General features: G+C 54.1%; 1 protein-coding gene across 6 annotated transcripts in view; it reads right to left on the reverse strand.

Moving 5' to 3' along the window:
- Window positions 1-1,268: 1,268 nt before the first annotated feature.
- Window positions 1,269-13,132, reverse strand: part of TPM2 (tropomyosin 2) — a 36,527-nt gene continuing 24,663 nt past the window's right edge. For 2 of the 6 annotated variants that reach the window (XM_032213571.1, XM_032213573.1), the window contains 7 exons: window positions 10,881-11,014; window positions 8,739-8,856; window positions 8,555-8,625; window positions 7,143-7,218; window positions 6,002-6,064; window positions 3,623-3,692; window positions 1,269-1,506 (listed from right to left, as the gene is read on the reverse strand). In XM_032213571.1, coding sequence (XP_032069462.1) covers window positions 1,424-1,506; window positions 3,623-3,692; window positions 6,002-6,064; window positions 7,143-7,218; window positions 8,555-8,625; window positions 8,739-8,856; window positions 10,881-11,014 — 615 coding nt within the window. In that variant the 3' untranslated portion in view covers window positions 1,269-1,423. Of the gene's footprint in view, window positions 1,507-2,884; window positions 3,372-3,622; window positions 3,693-6,001; window positions 6,065-6,219; window positions 6,296-7,142; window positions 7,219-8,554; window positions 8,626-8,738; window positions 8,857-10,880; window positions 11,015-13,132 lie in introns of those variants that run through there. The other 4 variants (XM_032213572.1, XM_032213574.1, XM_032213576.1 and 1 more) reach the window with 3 other exon arrangements.

Genomic DNA, 13,132 nt, shown 5'->3' on the forward strand with positions numbered 1-13,132 from the left:
AGACGCCGTCCTCCGTTCCTCCAGCCTCTGTTTCCGTCTCCAGGGCTTCGGTCGTCTTCGGTTGCTCCTCTCTGCCGTTTTCCCAAAGCCTCGGGCTCTTCTTTTTTTTTTTTTTTTTTTGTGATGTGGGGGCCAAAAAATGGATGCAGGATTCCAGGCCTTACTGGGCCTTAAGGAAGCAGTGCTAATCCTCCAGATTTGCAAGTTTGTTTGCAAGTTTAATAACATTTATATGCCGCCCAATCCTGTAGGACTCCGGGCGGCTTACAGTACAGAATGAATGAATGAATGAATGAATGAATGAATGAATAATAGAGAGAAAGAAAAGATAAGATTTAAAAACACCACCATGCACTCCGTTCTTAATGGGGCTGGACCGTATTTTGGGGTCAACAGCCCCAGGCCTGCCGGAACAGCCAGGTTTTAATGGCTTTCCAGAAGGCCGGGAGAGTGGGAAGGGTCCGGATCTCTGCGGGTAGATCATGGACACAGGACCGGGCCAGCTACAGAGAAAGACCTCCCCCAAGTAGTCGCCAACCGGCATTGCCCGGTCGACGGTACCCGAAGGAGGCCCAGCCTGTGAGATCTTATGGGTCGTTGGGAGGTATGTGGCAGGAGAGGGTCCCGCAGATATCTTGACTGTGCCTCTGAGCCGCAGATGGCTGGCTGGCGTTTAAGGGATCGTCCACTGGGACTCCAAGGCCCCCCCACTCACAGTTCCTGGTTGTGAGCCAGGCCCTGCCTGTGTAAAACCTTGCTTTTATCCACATTAAATTTCACTTCATTGGAGAGAGCTGTGCTGGGTGCTAAGTAGCTAAGTATAAATAAACAAAGAAATGTATATAAAAATGGATAACGAACAAGGAGATTATGAACGCAAGATAGAAATGTATAGAAAGGAAAACACTAACTGCAAAGAAACCGATTCGGAACTGCTGTATGATATACGACGGAACTTATTGTTCCTATGTTGTTTTTAAGTTATTAATGTGTTTATGTGTTCTGTTGATGTGCTTATGTGTATAAAATAAAAATTCCAAAAAAAAAAAAACCCCTCTGGCTTTCAAAACTTGGGCAGTCTTAGCTGCTGGTCCAAGGACCCCCAAATCACCTCTTTCCGTGCCTCACAAGCCCTCTTTCCAACACCCAGCAGGCCACTAACAGCAGAGAGACCAGGAAACCCTCCCCACAGATCGGACTGCGAAAGAGCTGCAGCCGGCGGGACCCTCCCGCTCCCAGCCCCACAAATGACACAGGGACACACCATCCTGGCTGGTCAGCTTGATTTAATATCTGCACTGGGAAGTGAGGCGCTGCACCAGCTGGACATGGAATGGCCACAGCCTGGGCTGCAGGAGGCCGTCCTTCCTCCCAGAGGTGCAGGTGGGGGGGCGGGGAAGCAGAGGGGGGGAAGCGCAGCCCCTCAGAGATTGTTCAGTTCGAGAAGAGTTTGGTCCAGGACCTGGTGGATGCCGACGTTCTCCTCTTTGGCACTGGCCAGGTTCTCTGTAAACACAAGGCACGCAACGGACACACCACGCACAGCAAGCGCACAGCCAGGTTGAGCGCCGTCCGAGTGAGAGGAAGAAAGGAAGGCACACACAAACAGACACACACACACACACCCAAGGGGCATGTCAGTCTCGGGTCTTCTGAAGAAGAGCAGCAGCTACAAGGATGCCAGGATACTTAGAAGGGGCTGCCCAAGATGCCAGTGGGCAGCCTTCTCCCCCTTGGTTGCTAAGAGAAGGCCAGGCCAAGCCCACGCCACCAGCAGTGCATCACAGGTGGCTGAGAGTGCCAAGACAGCGAGAGGGCGGCAGCTGCTCAAAGAAGGTGGGGAAACCCAGGATTGTGCCCCACCCCTGAGTTCTCCAGCCCAAGTAGATGCTCCTTTCCAGGTGCCCCCCTCCCCAGCAGCAATGCTGTGTGCAGTTCATGCCCTCCCCACCAGGAACAAGCCATCCCTGGGCACCTCCCCCTCCCCCCCCCAAGCGTCTGCTGCCGGGCTGGCAGAGAACCAAGGTTTTTCCCTCTTTCCTGGATGCCACCTGGGCAATGAGCCCTTCGCCCTCCCACAGGGACACACAGCACCGGCTGCCAAGTGTTGCTCCAGCCCCGTCCACCCCTGGGGGGGGGGGGGGCAGGAGTGACCCTCCCGGTAGGCTAACTCAGTTGTGGAGGCCGTTGAGTACCAGCCGGAGTTCTCTAGCAAGGAGATGGTTTTTCTCTGCCTCCTGCTGGAAGCGTGCTAGAGGCGTCGGTGGTGGCGAGAAAGAGAGAAGAAAGGAGGGAAGGAAGGAAGGAAGACACAGCCGTCAGTGCAGAGGAAAACAGAAACCGGGGAGGCCAGGTGCCCCGTTCACCCTGCCTCCCCAAAGCCTCTCCTAGACCTCCAGAGAAGGCTGCTGCTCTTCTGGGACAATCAGTCAATCAACACCCCCCCCACCCCCGATTTCCACCTTGGTCCCCTCGAACAACTGCAGGAAACATCTCCCTTAATGCAGGTGCTGCTACGGGGTGCCAGGGTGTCGTTCTGGAAACAGCCCTGACCGATTCTCACTGCTGCCCCCACGGGAGGGAAGGCAGCTGGGCTCCCGCATCTGGTGCACTGGCAGACAGCTGAGCCTGGAACGGCTGGACCTGTTCTCCCCCCTCCCACGCTTTGCCTGGACCTCATCTGGGTCCTCACCCTCCACCCTGGGAAGCCCAAGTCGGAGAAACCTGAGACGGGTTGCTGGCAAGGAATCCTGGGCCCCCTTCCTCCCCCACCCTCCACTTGGCCCAAAAGGGTGAGTGGGGGGGGTGGGCGGCAAGACCGATGGTCATGAGGCTTGATGGACGCAACCAAATGAAGAGGCAGAAATGGAGAGAGGAGGAGGAGGAGAGCTTGAGAGATGTTTATTGAAACGAAGAAGATGAGAACAGAACATGGAAGACAGGCAAGGGGGAGGGACAAGCAGAGCCAGGAGGTTCCGGCAGGGGCCTGGGGTCTGTCGCCCTCCCGTCCTACCCAGGCAGGGGCCTTTCCCCGGCCCACCGAATCTCCCACCCCACATAAGGCAGGCTGCTTTCTTGGCACAGCCAGCCCCCCCAGAGTGCAGCCCTAAGGCACTTGGGTACAGAAGAGCCCAGCTCCCTCCATGGAAATCCCCCCCACCCCGTCACCCCATCGTCCCCCCCAACGGGTGGAGAAGTGGGGGGAAGGGGAGAGTGCTGACAAGGCATCTGCAGAAGGTGGGGGGTGCCAGGGGGTGGCCGGGCAGGGCAGTGCGGCCGTGCTGGGGCTCAGAGGGAGGTGATGTCATTCAGCGCATTGTCCAGCTCCTCGCTGATGGCCTTGTACTTCATCTTCTGGGCATAGACCTCGTCTGCAGGCAGCGTGCAGAGAGGGTGGACGTGAGGCAGGGGGTGTGAGAGACAGCCAGGCAGTGGTGAGGAGGAGGAGGAGGAGGTGGAAGGAGAAAAGAGTGAAAGTGAGAGGAAGGAAGAGGGGAAGCGGGGGGGACTCTTGCGCGGAGGCACTGATGTCTCACCATAGCCCCCCCCACTCCATAGCTGCCTGCAGGCATCGACACCCCCCCCCCAGGCCAAGCACTAAGGGGGAAGAAGGGGAGCTTACCTTCTAGATCATCAATGGTTTTCTCCAACTTCGCCACAGACCTCTCGGCAAATTCTGCCCGAGTCTCAGCCTGGGGGAGGGCGGGGTGGGTGGGAGAAGGGGCAGGGAGAGGAAAGGAGTTTACAATGGCCCAGAAGGCCCAAACCCCCCCTCCCCGGAGAAAGGGGCATTCCTGACTCCCCATTTGAGACCTCCAAAGTAGGCCATGACCCCTCCCTTGGCTCCCTTGAGTTTCACCTTCTCCTCCCTGCTCCCTGCTTCCCGTCGGGCAGGACGAGGCTAGAGAGAATCAGGGCAGGCACAAGCGCTGGTTCTGCCAGTCCACCCTGCCCAGGAACAGGGCTCTGGCCATGCCAGGCGAGGGCAGAGATGTCCTTCATCCCTAGGAAAACATCCGCTGCCTCCTGTTTGCCCCCCCGCCCCCTTTCATCCTCTCGCTCTGGGTAAGGAAGCGCGGGTGGCCTGGCACACCCTTCGGGGCTTCCGGGACTGGCCTGGGCCAGGGCATGCGGGAGGCAGGGGGCTCAGCAGAGCTCCCCCAGGCCCCTACGGTATGTAAACCTCCTGCAGCCTGGGAAGGAAGGGCAGCAGCTCTGAGTGGTCAGGCCACAGAAAGAGCCGAGGTGGCGCAGTGGTTAAATGCAGCACTGCAGGCTACTTCAGCTGACTGCAGTTCTGCTGTTCGGCGGTTCAAATCTCACCGGCTCAAGGTTGACTCAGCCTTCCATCCTTCCGAGGTGGGTAAAATGAGGACCCGGATTGTTGTTGGGGGCGATATGCTGACTCTGTAAACCGCTTAGAGAGGGCTGAAAGCCCTAGAAGCGGTATATAAGTCTAACTGCTATTGCTATCTATCTATCTATCTATCTGTCTGTCTGCCTGTCTGTCTGTCTGTCTGTCTGTCTGTCTGTCTGTCTGTCTGTCTGTCTATCTATCATCTATCTATCTATCTATCTATTCTATCTATATCTATCTATATCTATCTCTCCCTCCCTCCCTCTCTCTATATCTATCTATCTATCTATCTATCTATCTATCTATCTATCTATCTATCTATCTATCTATCATCTATCATCTATCATCTATCATCTATCTGGGTGAAATGAGGACCCAGACTGTGGGGGCGATATGCTGACTCTGTAAACCGCTTAGAGAGGGCTGAAAGCCCTATGAAGCGGTATATAAGTCTAACTGCTATTGCTATGCTATTGCTATTGCTATTACTATCTATCTATCTATCTATCTATCTATCTATCTGTCTGTCTGTCTGTCTGTCTGTCTGTCTGTCTATCTATCATCTATCTATCTATCTATCTATTCTATCTATATCTATCTATATCTATCTCTCCCTCCCTCCCTCTCTCTATATCTATCTCTCCCTCTCTCTATATCTATCTATCTATCATCTATCTATCTATCTATCTATCTATCTATCTATCTATCATCTATCATCTATCTGGGTGAAATGAGGACCCAGACTGTGGGGGCGATATGCTGACTCTGTAAACCGCTTAGAGAGGGCTGAAAGCCCTATGAAGCTGTATATAAGTCTAACTGCTATTGCTATCTATCTATCTATCTATCTATCTATCTATCTATCTATCTATCTATCTATCTATCATCTATCTATCTATCTATCTATCTATCTATCTATCTATTCTATCTATATCTATCTATATCTATCTCTCCCTCTCTCCCTCTCTCCATCTCTCTCTCTCTCTCTCTCTCTCTCTCTCTATCTATCTATCTATCTATCTATCTATCATCTATCATCTATCTGGGTGAAATGAGGACCCAGATTGTTGGGGGTGATATGCTGACTCTGTAAACCGCTTAGAGAGGGCTGAAAGCCCTATGAAGCGGTATATAAGTCTAACTGCTATTGCTAACTGCTATTGCTATAATAGCAGATCCAAAGATCTCAGAAGTTTAACTGCTATTGCTCTTGCTAGAAGGGAGACCACGGCAACAGAGGGGAGAGGAGCCAGTGCAGGGGGGGCCTCAGATGGAAGCGCCTGCCCCCTCCCCACGCGGGACCTGACAGCTCTCTTGGTGCAGGTTCCCCCTGCAGTGAGAATCTCCGGCCGTCGGGGGTGGGTGGGAGGGTTAGCTCCTCACTTTCCACTCTCTAGCGCTCTACTGAACTGCCTCTTTTCTGGGCCACTGCTGGGGGGCACAGGGGGGGGGGGGGACACCAGCAGCCCGTCCCATCCGTCCTGCCTCCCCTGCCAAGGGCCGGGCACTGAGCACACACTGCAGACCCTTCAGAGCCAGACCCTCCCTCCATTTCCCCACCCCACCCCTACGGAGTCCTTTCCCCGCCCCCCTCCCACCCACCCACCCACCCCCCCGGCCAGGAGAAGCGGTGTCTCCCCTCACCTCTTTCAGCTTGTCCGTCAGCAGTTTTATTTCCTCCTCGTATTTATCCTCCTTGGTGGAATACTTGGCAAAGAGGAAAGAGAGAGGAGGGGTAAAATAGGAGGCACAGCAGCCTGCAGCCCTCCCTTCCCCCCCCCCACACAAGGCCTTTGCACTGCTGGGGGAGACCCCCCCCCTCTCTTGCAGTCCCTCCCCTCCCCAGCTGCCCCTCCCCCTACCTTGTCAGCTTGAGCCTCCAAAGATTTGAGGTTGTTGGTGACAATTTTCAGCTCTTCCTCAAGGTCCCCACATTTACTGTGTCCCAGCCAGCCAGAGAGACGCAGAGGCAGAGGAAGGAAGGAAGGAAGGAAGGAAGGAAGGAAGGAAGGAAAGGAAGGAAGGAAGGAAGGAAGGAAGGAAGGAAGGAAAGGAGGAAAGGGAAAGAGGGGAGGGAGAGCATCAGTGGAGAGAGAGAAAAAGGGGGCTCCCAGAGATATTCCTTCTGCAGGGCTGGAAACTGAGCTGCACAAAATCAGCTGGATTTGGGGTGGGGGGTGTGTGTGTTCTTTATCACTCCAGCAGAACCTTCTTCTCACATGTCTCCCAAGCCAGCCAGCTTCGGACACGGGGAGTTTCGGCCAGCCAGCTTTGGACATGGGGGAGTTTGGGGAGCAGGCTCCCCTGAAGAGCCTGCCCTTGGGCGATAGATGTCCAGCCTGCCTTTCCATCCGGGGGATGAGAAGAGGCTGTTGTGTTACCTTCCCGGTGTGATCCAGGCCGCGACGGCCGCTTCTGTGAGAAGATGTTGCTGTTTAGCCCCCCCTCCCTCCCCAGACTCACTACACCCCCCCCACCCCCGTTACCTCTGCGTCCTCACAGGTCAACTCAGGCCATGGGAGGCTCCTAAGGGGTTGCTCAGCAGAGCTGCCCCTCCGCACGTCCCTTTGCCATCTCGGCCATGGGGGTGCAGCCTGGTCCTGAGCCTCCACTGGACAGTGGGCAGTGCCCAAGGGAGAGGCCAGCCAGAGAACCTCAGCAGGGGAGGCAGAAGGGAGGAGAAAGGCTGAAAACCGAGGACAGGCTGAAAAGCAGGAGAGAGCGCGCAGCGAAAGGCGCGGAAGAGAGGAGGACGAGGAGGGCAGGAGAGCCCCCTACTCAGTACCTCTTCCTCTGAAGCCATCAAGGATTTGAGGGCCTGATCCATAGTGCGCAGCTCCTCTTCCAGCTGCCTCACACGGCTGGGGAGGCAACACAAAGTTTAGCCAGAGGGGGAGGAGGAGGAGGAGGAGGCCAGCATGATCGACACAGCCAAGGCTGCCCACCACCCAGCCACCCACCACCGCCCCCACCCCAGCGTCTGCCCAGGATTTGCTGCCTCAGAACTCCAAATGGGGAGAAGCCGTCACCCGTCAAAACCGCGCTCGACTAAGCCGCGCCCGATTAAACCGCGTCGCTGACATCATCAACAGGGCGACAACAGCCAGCGCGGAGAAAGAAGGGCGCTTTAAATAGCGCTTTGAAAGCAAGCGGATTCAACTTAAGGTAAGGGTTAGGTTTAGGGTTAGGTTAAGGGTTAGGGTTAGGGTTAGGTTAAGGGTTAGGATTAGGTTTAGGTTTAGGGTTAGGTTTAGGGTTAGGTTTAGGGTTAGAGCCAAGGTGGCGCAGTGGTTAAATGCAGCACTGCAGGCTACTGCTAGATCAGCAGTTCAGCGGTTCAAATCTCACCGGCTCAGGGTTGACTCAGCCTTCCATCCTTCCGAGGTGGGTAAAATGAGGACCCAGATTGTTGGGGGCAATATGCTGACTCTCTGTAAACCGCTTAGAGAGGCCTGAAAGGCCTATGAAGCGGTATATAAGTCTACTGCTATTGCTATTGCTATTGCTATTGTTAGGTTTAGGGTTAGGTTTAGGGTTAGGTTAAGGGTTAGGATTAGGGTTAGGTTTAGGGGGGTTAGGTTTAGGTTTAGGGGTTAATTTTAGGTTTAGGGTTTACAGCGTGCTTCTGTCTCCGCGCTGTTGTCACCCTGTTGATGACGTCAGCGACGCGGTTTAGTCGGGCGCGGTTTTGTGGTGGAACGGGGAGAAGCCATGAAAGGGGCACAAGTGATGTTTGTGCCAAGATAGGAGCCACCTGGCACCTCTGAAGAGCCAGTCCCATTTGTCTTGCCCCTTCCTAGAAAAGCAGGGTTGGGACGGGCCCCCGGGGTCACCTGAAACCAGGGGCTCAGCTAAGACAATGACCTGGGCGCCCATCTTCTTGAGGGCACAAGCAGAGAAGACGGAAGGGCCTCCATGCAGGGAGCACGGAGGTCAGCTACCCAACTGCGCACACGGGGCCCGCCCTGCGTCCCAACTCATTCTGGCCCATCTGCTCCCTACGGAGCCAAGAGGCCAGGAGCACAGGGGGCAAAGAGGCCTGGGATCCTTTCTCAAACAGGAGCCAAGAACGGAGCCATGTGTTTCTCCCCACCGCAGGGGGAAGGAGGGAGGGGGAAGCTGGCTGATCCCCCCTCCCCCAAAGGATGCCCCCTGCCCATTGGGCCGCCTGCACTCCCAACTCCAGGAGCTACTCACCTCTCGGCCACCTCTGCCCTCTCCTCCGAGCGCTCCAGATCCCCCTCCAGGATCACCAGTTTACGGGCCACCTGGCAAGAAAAGGGCCACGTTAATTGGGCAGGCTGGATGCCGCCGCCCCCCCCCTCTGAAAGACAGCCAGGGCCATGGCCGCTGCCTCCCTGTCCCGGCCCCCGGGGCTCACCTCCTCATATTTGCGGTCCGCCTCTTCAGCGATGTGTTTGGCCTCCTTCAGCTGCATCTCCTGCAGTTCCATCTTCTCCTCATCCTTCATGGCTCGGTTTTCGATGACCTTCATGCCTCTGGGGGGGAAACAAGGCTCGGTCAAGAAAGACCCCAGCCCGCAGCTGCTGACCTGGGGAATTGACCACAACCTCCACACGTGTCACAAGTGCCCAGGAGCCCCTCCTGCCTTGCCCATCCGTGTCTGCTCAGCACCTGGAGTGCCCAACCCTGCTCTATGGGTCCCTGGGCTTCGACTGCCCTGCCTTTGGGAGCAGCCCACAAGTCCAGTGCTTCAAAAGCTGTTATCAATTTTTTATTCTTTTTCCCAATATATTTTAGACTGTTAAAAATCTATACCGTGTATGGTTTCTGGGAAGTCGGGGGAGGGAAGGTTGGGGGGGGGTTGGGGGGGAGGGTGGGGGGGAGGGATATATCAGGTTTGACGAGACGTGTTAGATTTTAATGTAATTTGACTCCACATGTATACTGTCTTCTCTTATATTTTCATTACCATTATTATTATTATTATACAATTGTATCACAGCGGCCAGTTGTTTCGCCGGATTTGGTATTGGTTACTAGTCGGGCCCCACCCAGGGGCCTAGGACGTCGTAACGTATTTTCGCAATATGCGTGCGGATCCAAGCAGTGCGGCTTTTTGCATTTGACGGATGGTGATTTTGTCAATTTTTAACTGTTTTAAATGTAATTCCAGTGCTTTTGGAATAGCACCCAGTGTGCCAATTACCACTGCTGGTTTGTGCCATAGTCGTTGAATTTCTATTTTTAAATCCTGGTATCTTGCGATTTTTTTATGTTCCTTCTCGGCGACCCTGATATCCCCTGGTATTGCGATGTCTATGATTGTGACCTTATTTTTCTCAACCAGTGTGATGTCTGGTGTATTATGCGCCAGTATTTTGTCTGTTTGTGCATAATACACCAGATAATATTATTAATTATTATTAATATCAATTATTATTATTATTATTATTTCTTTAAAACTAGGATATGTTAAGTATATTGATATGAAGTGGAAATACACCGATGGGAGGAGGAATGGGAAACAGAAGGGAGAAGAAAGATGGGAAGAGAGGGATAGGAGAGAGGGTAAGGGGGAAGATGAGGAGGATAAGGAGGAGAGGAATGTAGAGAGAGGAGAAGGAGAAAGGAAGGGGAAGTAGAGTAGGAAAGGATGATGGAGGGAAGAAAGGAGGTAGGAGAGAGGTAGAAGAAAGAGGTGTATAGAGAGCAGAAGAGCTAATAATGGGTTTTTATTTTTCTGGGCCTTGTTGACAAGAGGAACTGATGTAATTATTATTTAATACTATATGATACTGGCTATGTATAGTATACATGTGATTGTATGTTATGAAATTGGAAATAAAAAAATATTTTTTTAAAAAAAAGCCCTGGGTTCGGGTTCAGGCAACTCAACGAAGTCCCATTCCGCGGCCATCTAGGCAGGCGGAATGGGACTGGAGAGCAAGTAGGATTATTACGCCTGGAAAACTCCCTTTGCTCGCCTCTTTCGTCACCCCGACAGCAGCCCATTTTTGCCATCGAGGCCCGGAAGGCGTCAGCAGGCATGACAAGAGACTCCAGCTCTTCCAACAAAGACACCTCTACCAGACCCTAAAGATTTGCTATTTCCACCCTGTTGCTACCAGAGAAGGGCTCCAAAGAAGCTGCAGGAGATTCCGATTTGCAGGTCACATTTTCTGCATATGGAGAACAACTGAATCCCCAAGATGGCAGTCAGAGGCCCCCTCCCCCTCCCCAAGTACCCCCAAGGCGCCCTCGAAATACATGGCGGAGGAAGTCTATGGAAAGCTCTAAGCATCGGGTGGGGAAGATGCTGAAACAGCCGCCCGAGACCGGAAACACTTGGAGATCCCTGGCTGCCCAACACGATTCATAGCACTGTGGGGGGGGGGGGGGGGATCTTCTCCTGGAAGTAGATTCCTTGGGCTGCACTAATTTTCTTCTGATCCCTTCGGTAACAACAAGGACTCTCCGGCCCTTCCCAGGAGCCCCGTGGCTTCGTCTGGGCGGATCAGAGGAAGGTCCTGGCTTGCCTCCCAGAGGACCTCAGTCCCACCTCTCGCTCTCGTCAGCCATCTTCTCCGTCTCCTCCAGCTTCTGCAGGGCGGTGGCCAGGCGCTCCTGTGCTCGGTCCAGCTCCTCTTCCACCAGCTGGATACGGCGGTTCAGAGAGGCCACATCTGACTCGGCCTGCAAAGAGATAAAAGTGCCCTGAGACGTTAAGGCTCATCCCGGCAGCAGAGTGGCCTCCTCACAGCCTTCACTTCAGAAGGTTCACTCCGGTTCCACCACAAAACCGCGTTCGACTAAAGCGCGCTTGACGAAACCGCGTAGCTGACGTCATCACAGGGCGACAACACCGCGGAGACAGAAGCACGCTGTAAATGCTAAACCTAAAATTAACCCCTAAACCTAAACCTAACCCCCCTAAACCTAATCCTAATCCTAACCCTAAACCTAACCCTTAACCTAATCCTAACCCTTAACCTAACCCTAACCCTTAACCTAACCCTTAACCTAACCCTTAACCTAATCCTAACCCTAAACCTAATCCTAACCCTTAACCTAATCCTAACCCTTAACCTAACCCTAAACCTAACCCTTACCTTAAGTTGAATCGGCTTGCTTTCAAAGCGCTATTTAAAGCGCCCTTCTTTCTCCGCGCTGGCTGTTGTCGCCCTGTTGATGACGTCAGGGACGCGGTTTAATCGGGCGCGGTTTAGTCGAGCGCGCTTTTGTCGTGCCACGGTTCACTCCCCACCCGCCCAGGTGGGGGGGACCCAACATCCAGGCCAGGTTGCTCATTCTTCCCACCAATACCAGAAGCCCCCTCCCCCGAGGCATCCAGTGCAAGACCCCCACCCCCTCAAAGGCCATTGATTTCTAGGAAGCACCCGGCAAGGATCCTTCTGACGGGCAACAGCAGCCACAGAGGAGCCCATTCTCTGCCCTCCTCAGAGACACTTTGAGGATTAAACCATCCTACAACCGCAGCCAGAAGGTCAGCCCCCCCGGCCCTGAGTACAGCCCTCCGGCCTCAGGCTGTGCTGAGCAACTCCTCCATTCCTGATCCCTGCTTTGCAACCCCCAGGAACACCAAGCGCTCTCCTCCCGTGAGCCTCCAGGAAGATGATGGCTTTGATGGAGCAATGAGGGGTGGAAGAGGCCTCCGGGCCCAGCAGAAGGGGCTGCGGCAGACGCCTCCCTAATCCCTAGGGGAAGGGGAAGGAGCCCCCCCCCCTCAGCCTGGCCTGCAAGGTTCAATTCTTATAGCCAATCTCAATAAAAGCCCTTTTACCCTTCCTGTGGAGTTCATAGTCTGCGTCTACTTATGGGAGCTGATGATGCCCAGCTTACCCTGTGCCTTTATGGTTTGGCAATTCTGCAGTCTTTCTCTGGTTCCACCACAAAACCGCGTTCGACTAAAGCGCACTCGACGAAACCGCGTAGCTGACGTCATCACAGTGCGACGAAAAAAGCACGCTGTAAATGCTAAAGCTAAAATTAACCCCTAAACCTAATCCTAAACCTAACCCTAAACCTAATCCTAAACCTAAACCTAACCCTAAACCTAATCCTAACCCTTAACCTAACCCTAAACCTAATCCTAACCCTTAACCTAACCCTAAACCTAATCCTAACCCTTAACCTAACCCTAAACCTAATCCTAACCCTTAACCTAACCCTAAACCTAACCCTAAACCTAACCCTAAACCTAATCCTAAACCTAACCCTTACCTTAACTTGAATCGGCTTGCTTTCAAAGCGCTATTTAAAGAGCCCTTTTTTCCCCGCGGTCGCTGTTGTCGCCCGGCTGATGATGTCAGTGACGCGGTTTAATCGGGCGTGCTTTAGTGGAGCGTGATTTTGTCGTGCCACGCTTTCTCCAGCCTCCACAACCTCTCCCCAAGGGCAGAGTAGCGGATGAGGAGAGCTGGAGTAGGGCAGTGCCTGGCTATATGAGGAAAGAGGGGGTGTTTCTCCTGGGCACAATGTCTCTGCTTGGGCATCTCTGCCCACCAGCCCACCCCCCCCACACACATAGAAGACAGCCTCTCCAGGGCTCCCTCTGCAGAGCTGCTGGCTTTCCTGCCACTCAGCCCACCCCCCCATCCCTTCTCTCTCATCCCACATCCTGCCTTGGGGCCTGGGAACCTGCTGCTGCCCCAGGGGGCTTTGCAGCCTCTCCGTACAGCCCCCAGAAGCCAGCAGGGGCTGCATAAAGGAGGAGGAGGAGGAGGAGGAGGAATGGGAGGCCTTGGGCGTGGCAGGCCGGGAGACTACTGGAACCGGAAGTGACCCCATGAA

Source organism: Thamnophis elegans, chromosome 3 (assembly GCF_009769535.1).
Source record: "Thamnophis elegans isolate rThaEle1 chromosome 3, rThaEle1.pri, whole genome shotgun sequence".
NCBI classification, from domain to species: Eukaryota; Metazoa; Chordata; class Lepidosauria; order Squamata; family Colubridae; genus Thamnophis; species Thamnophis elegans.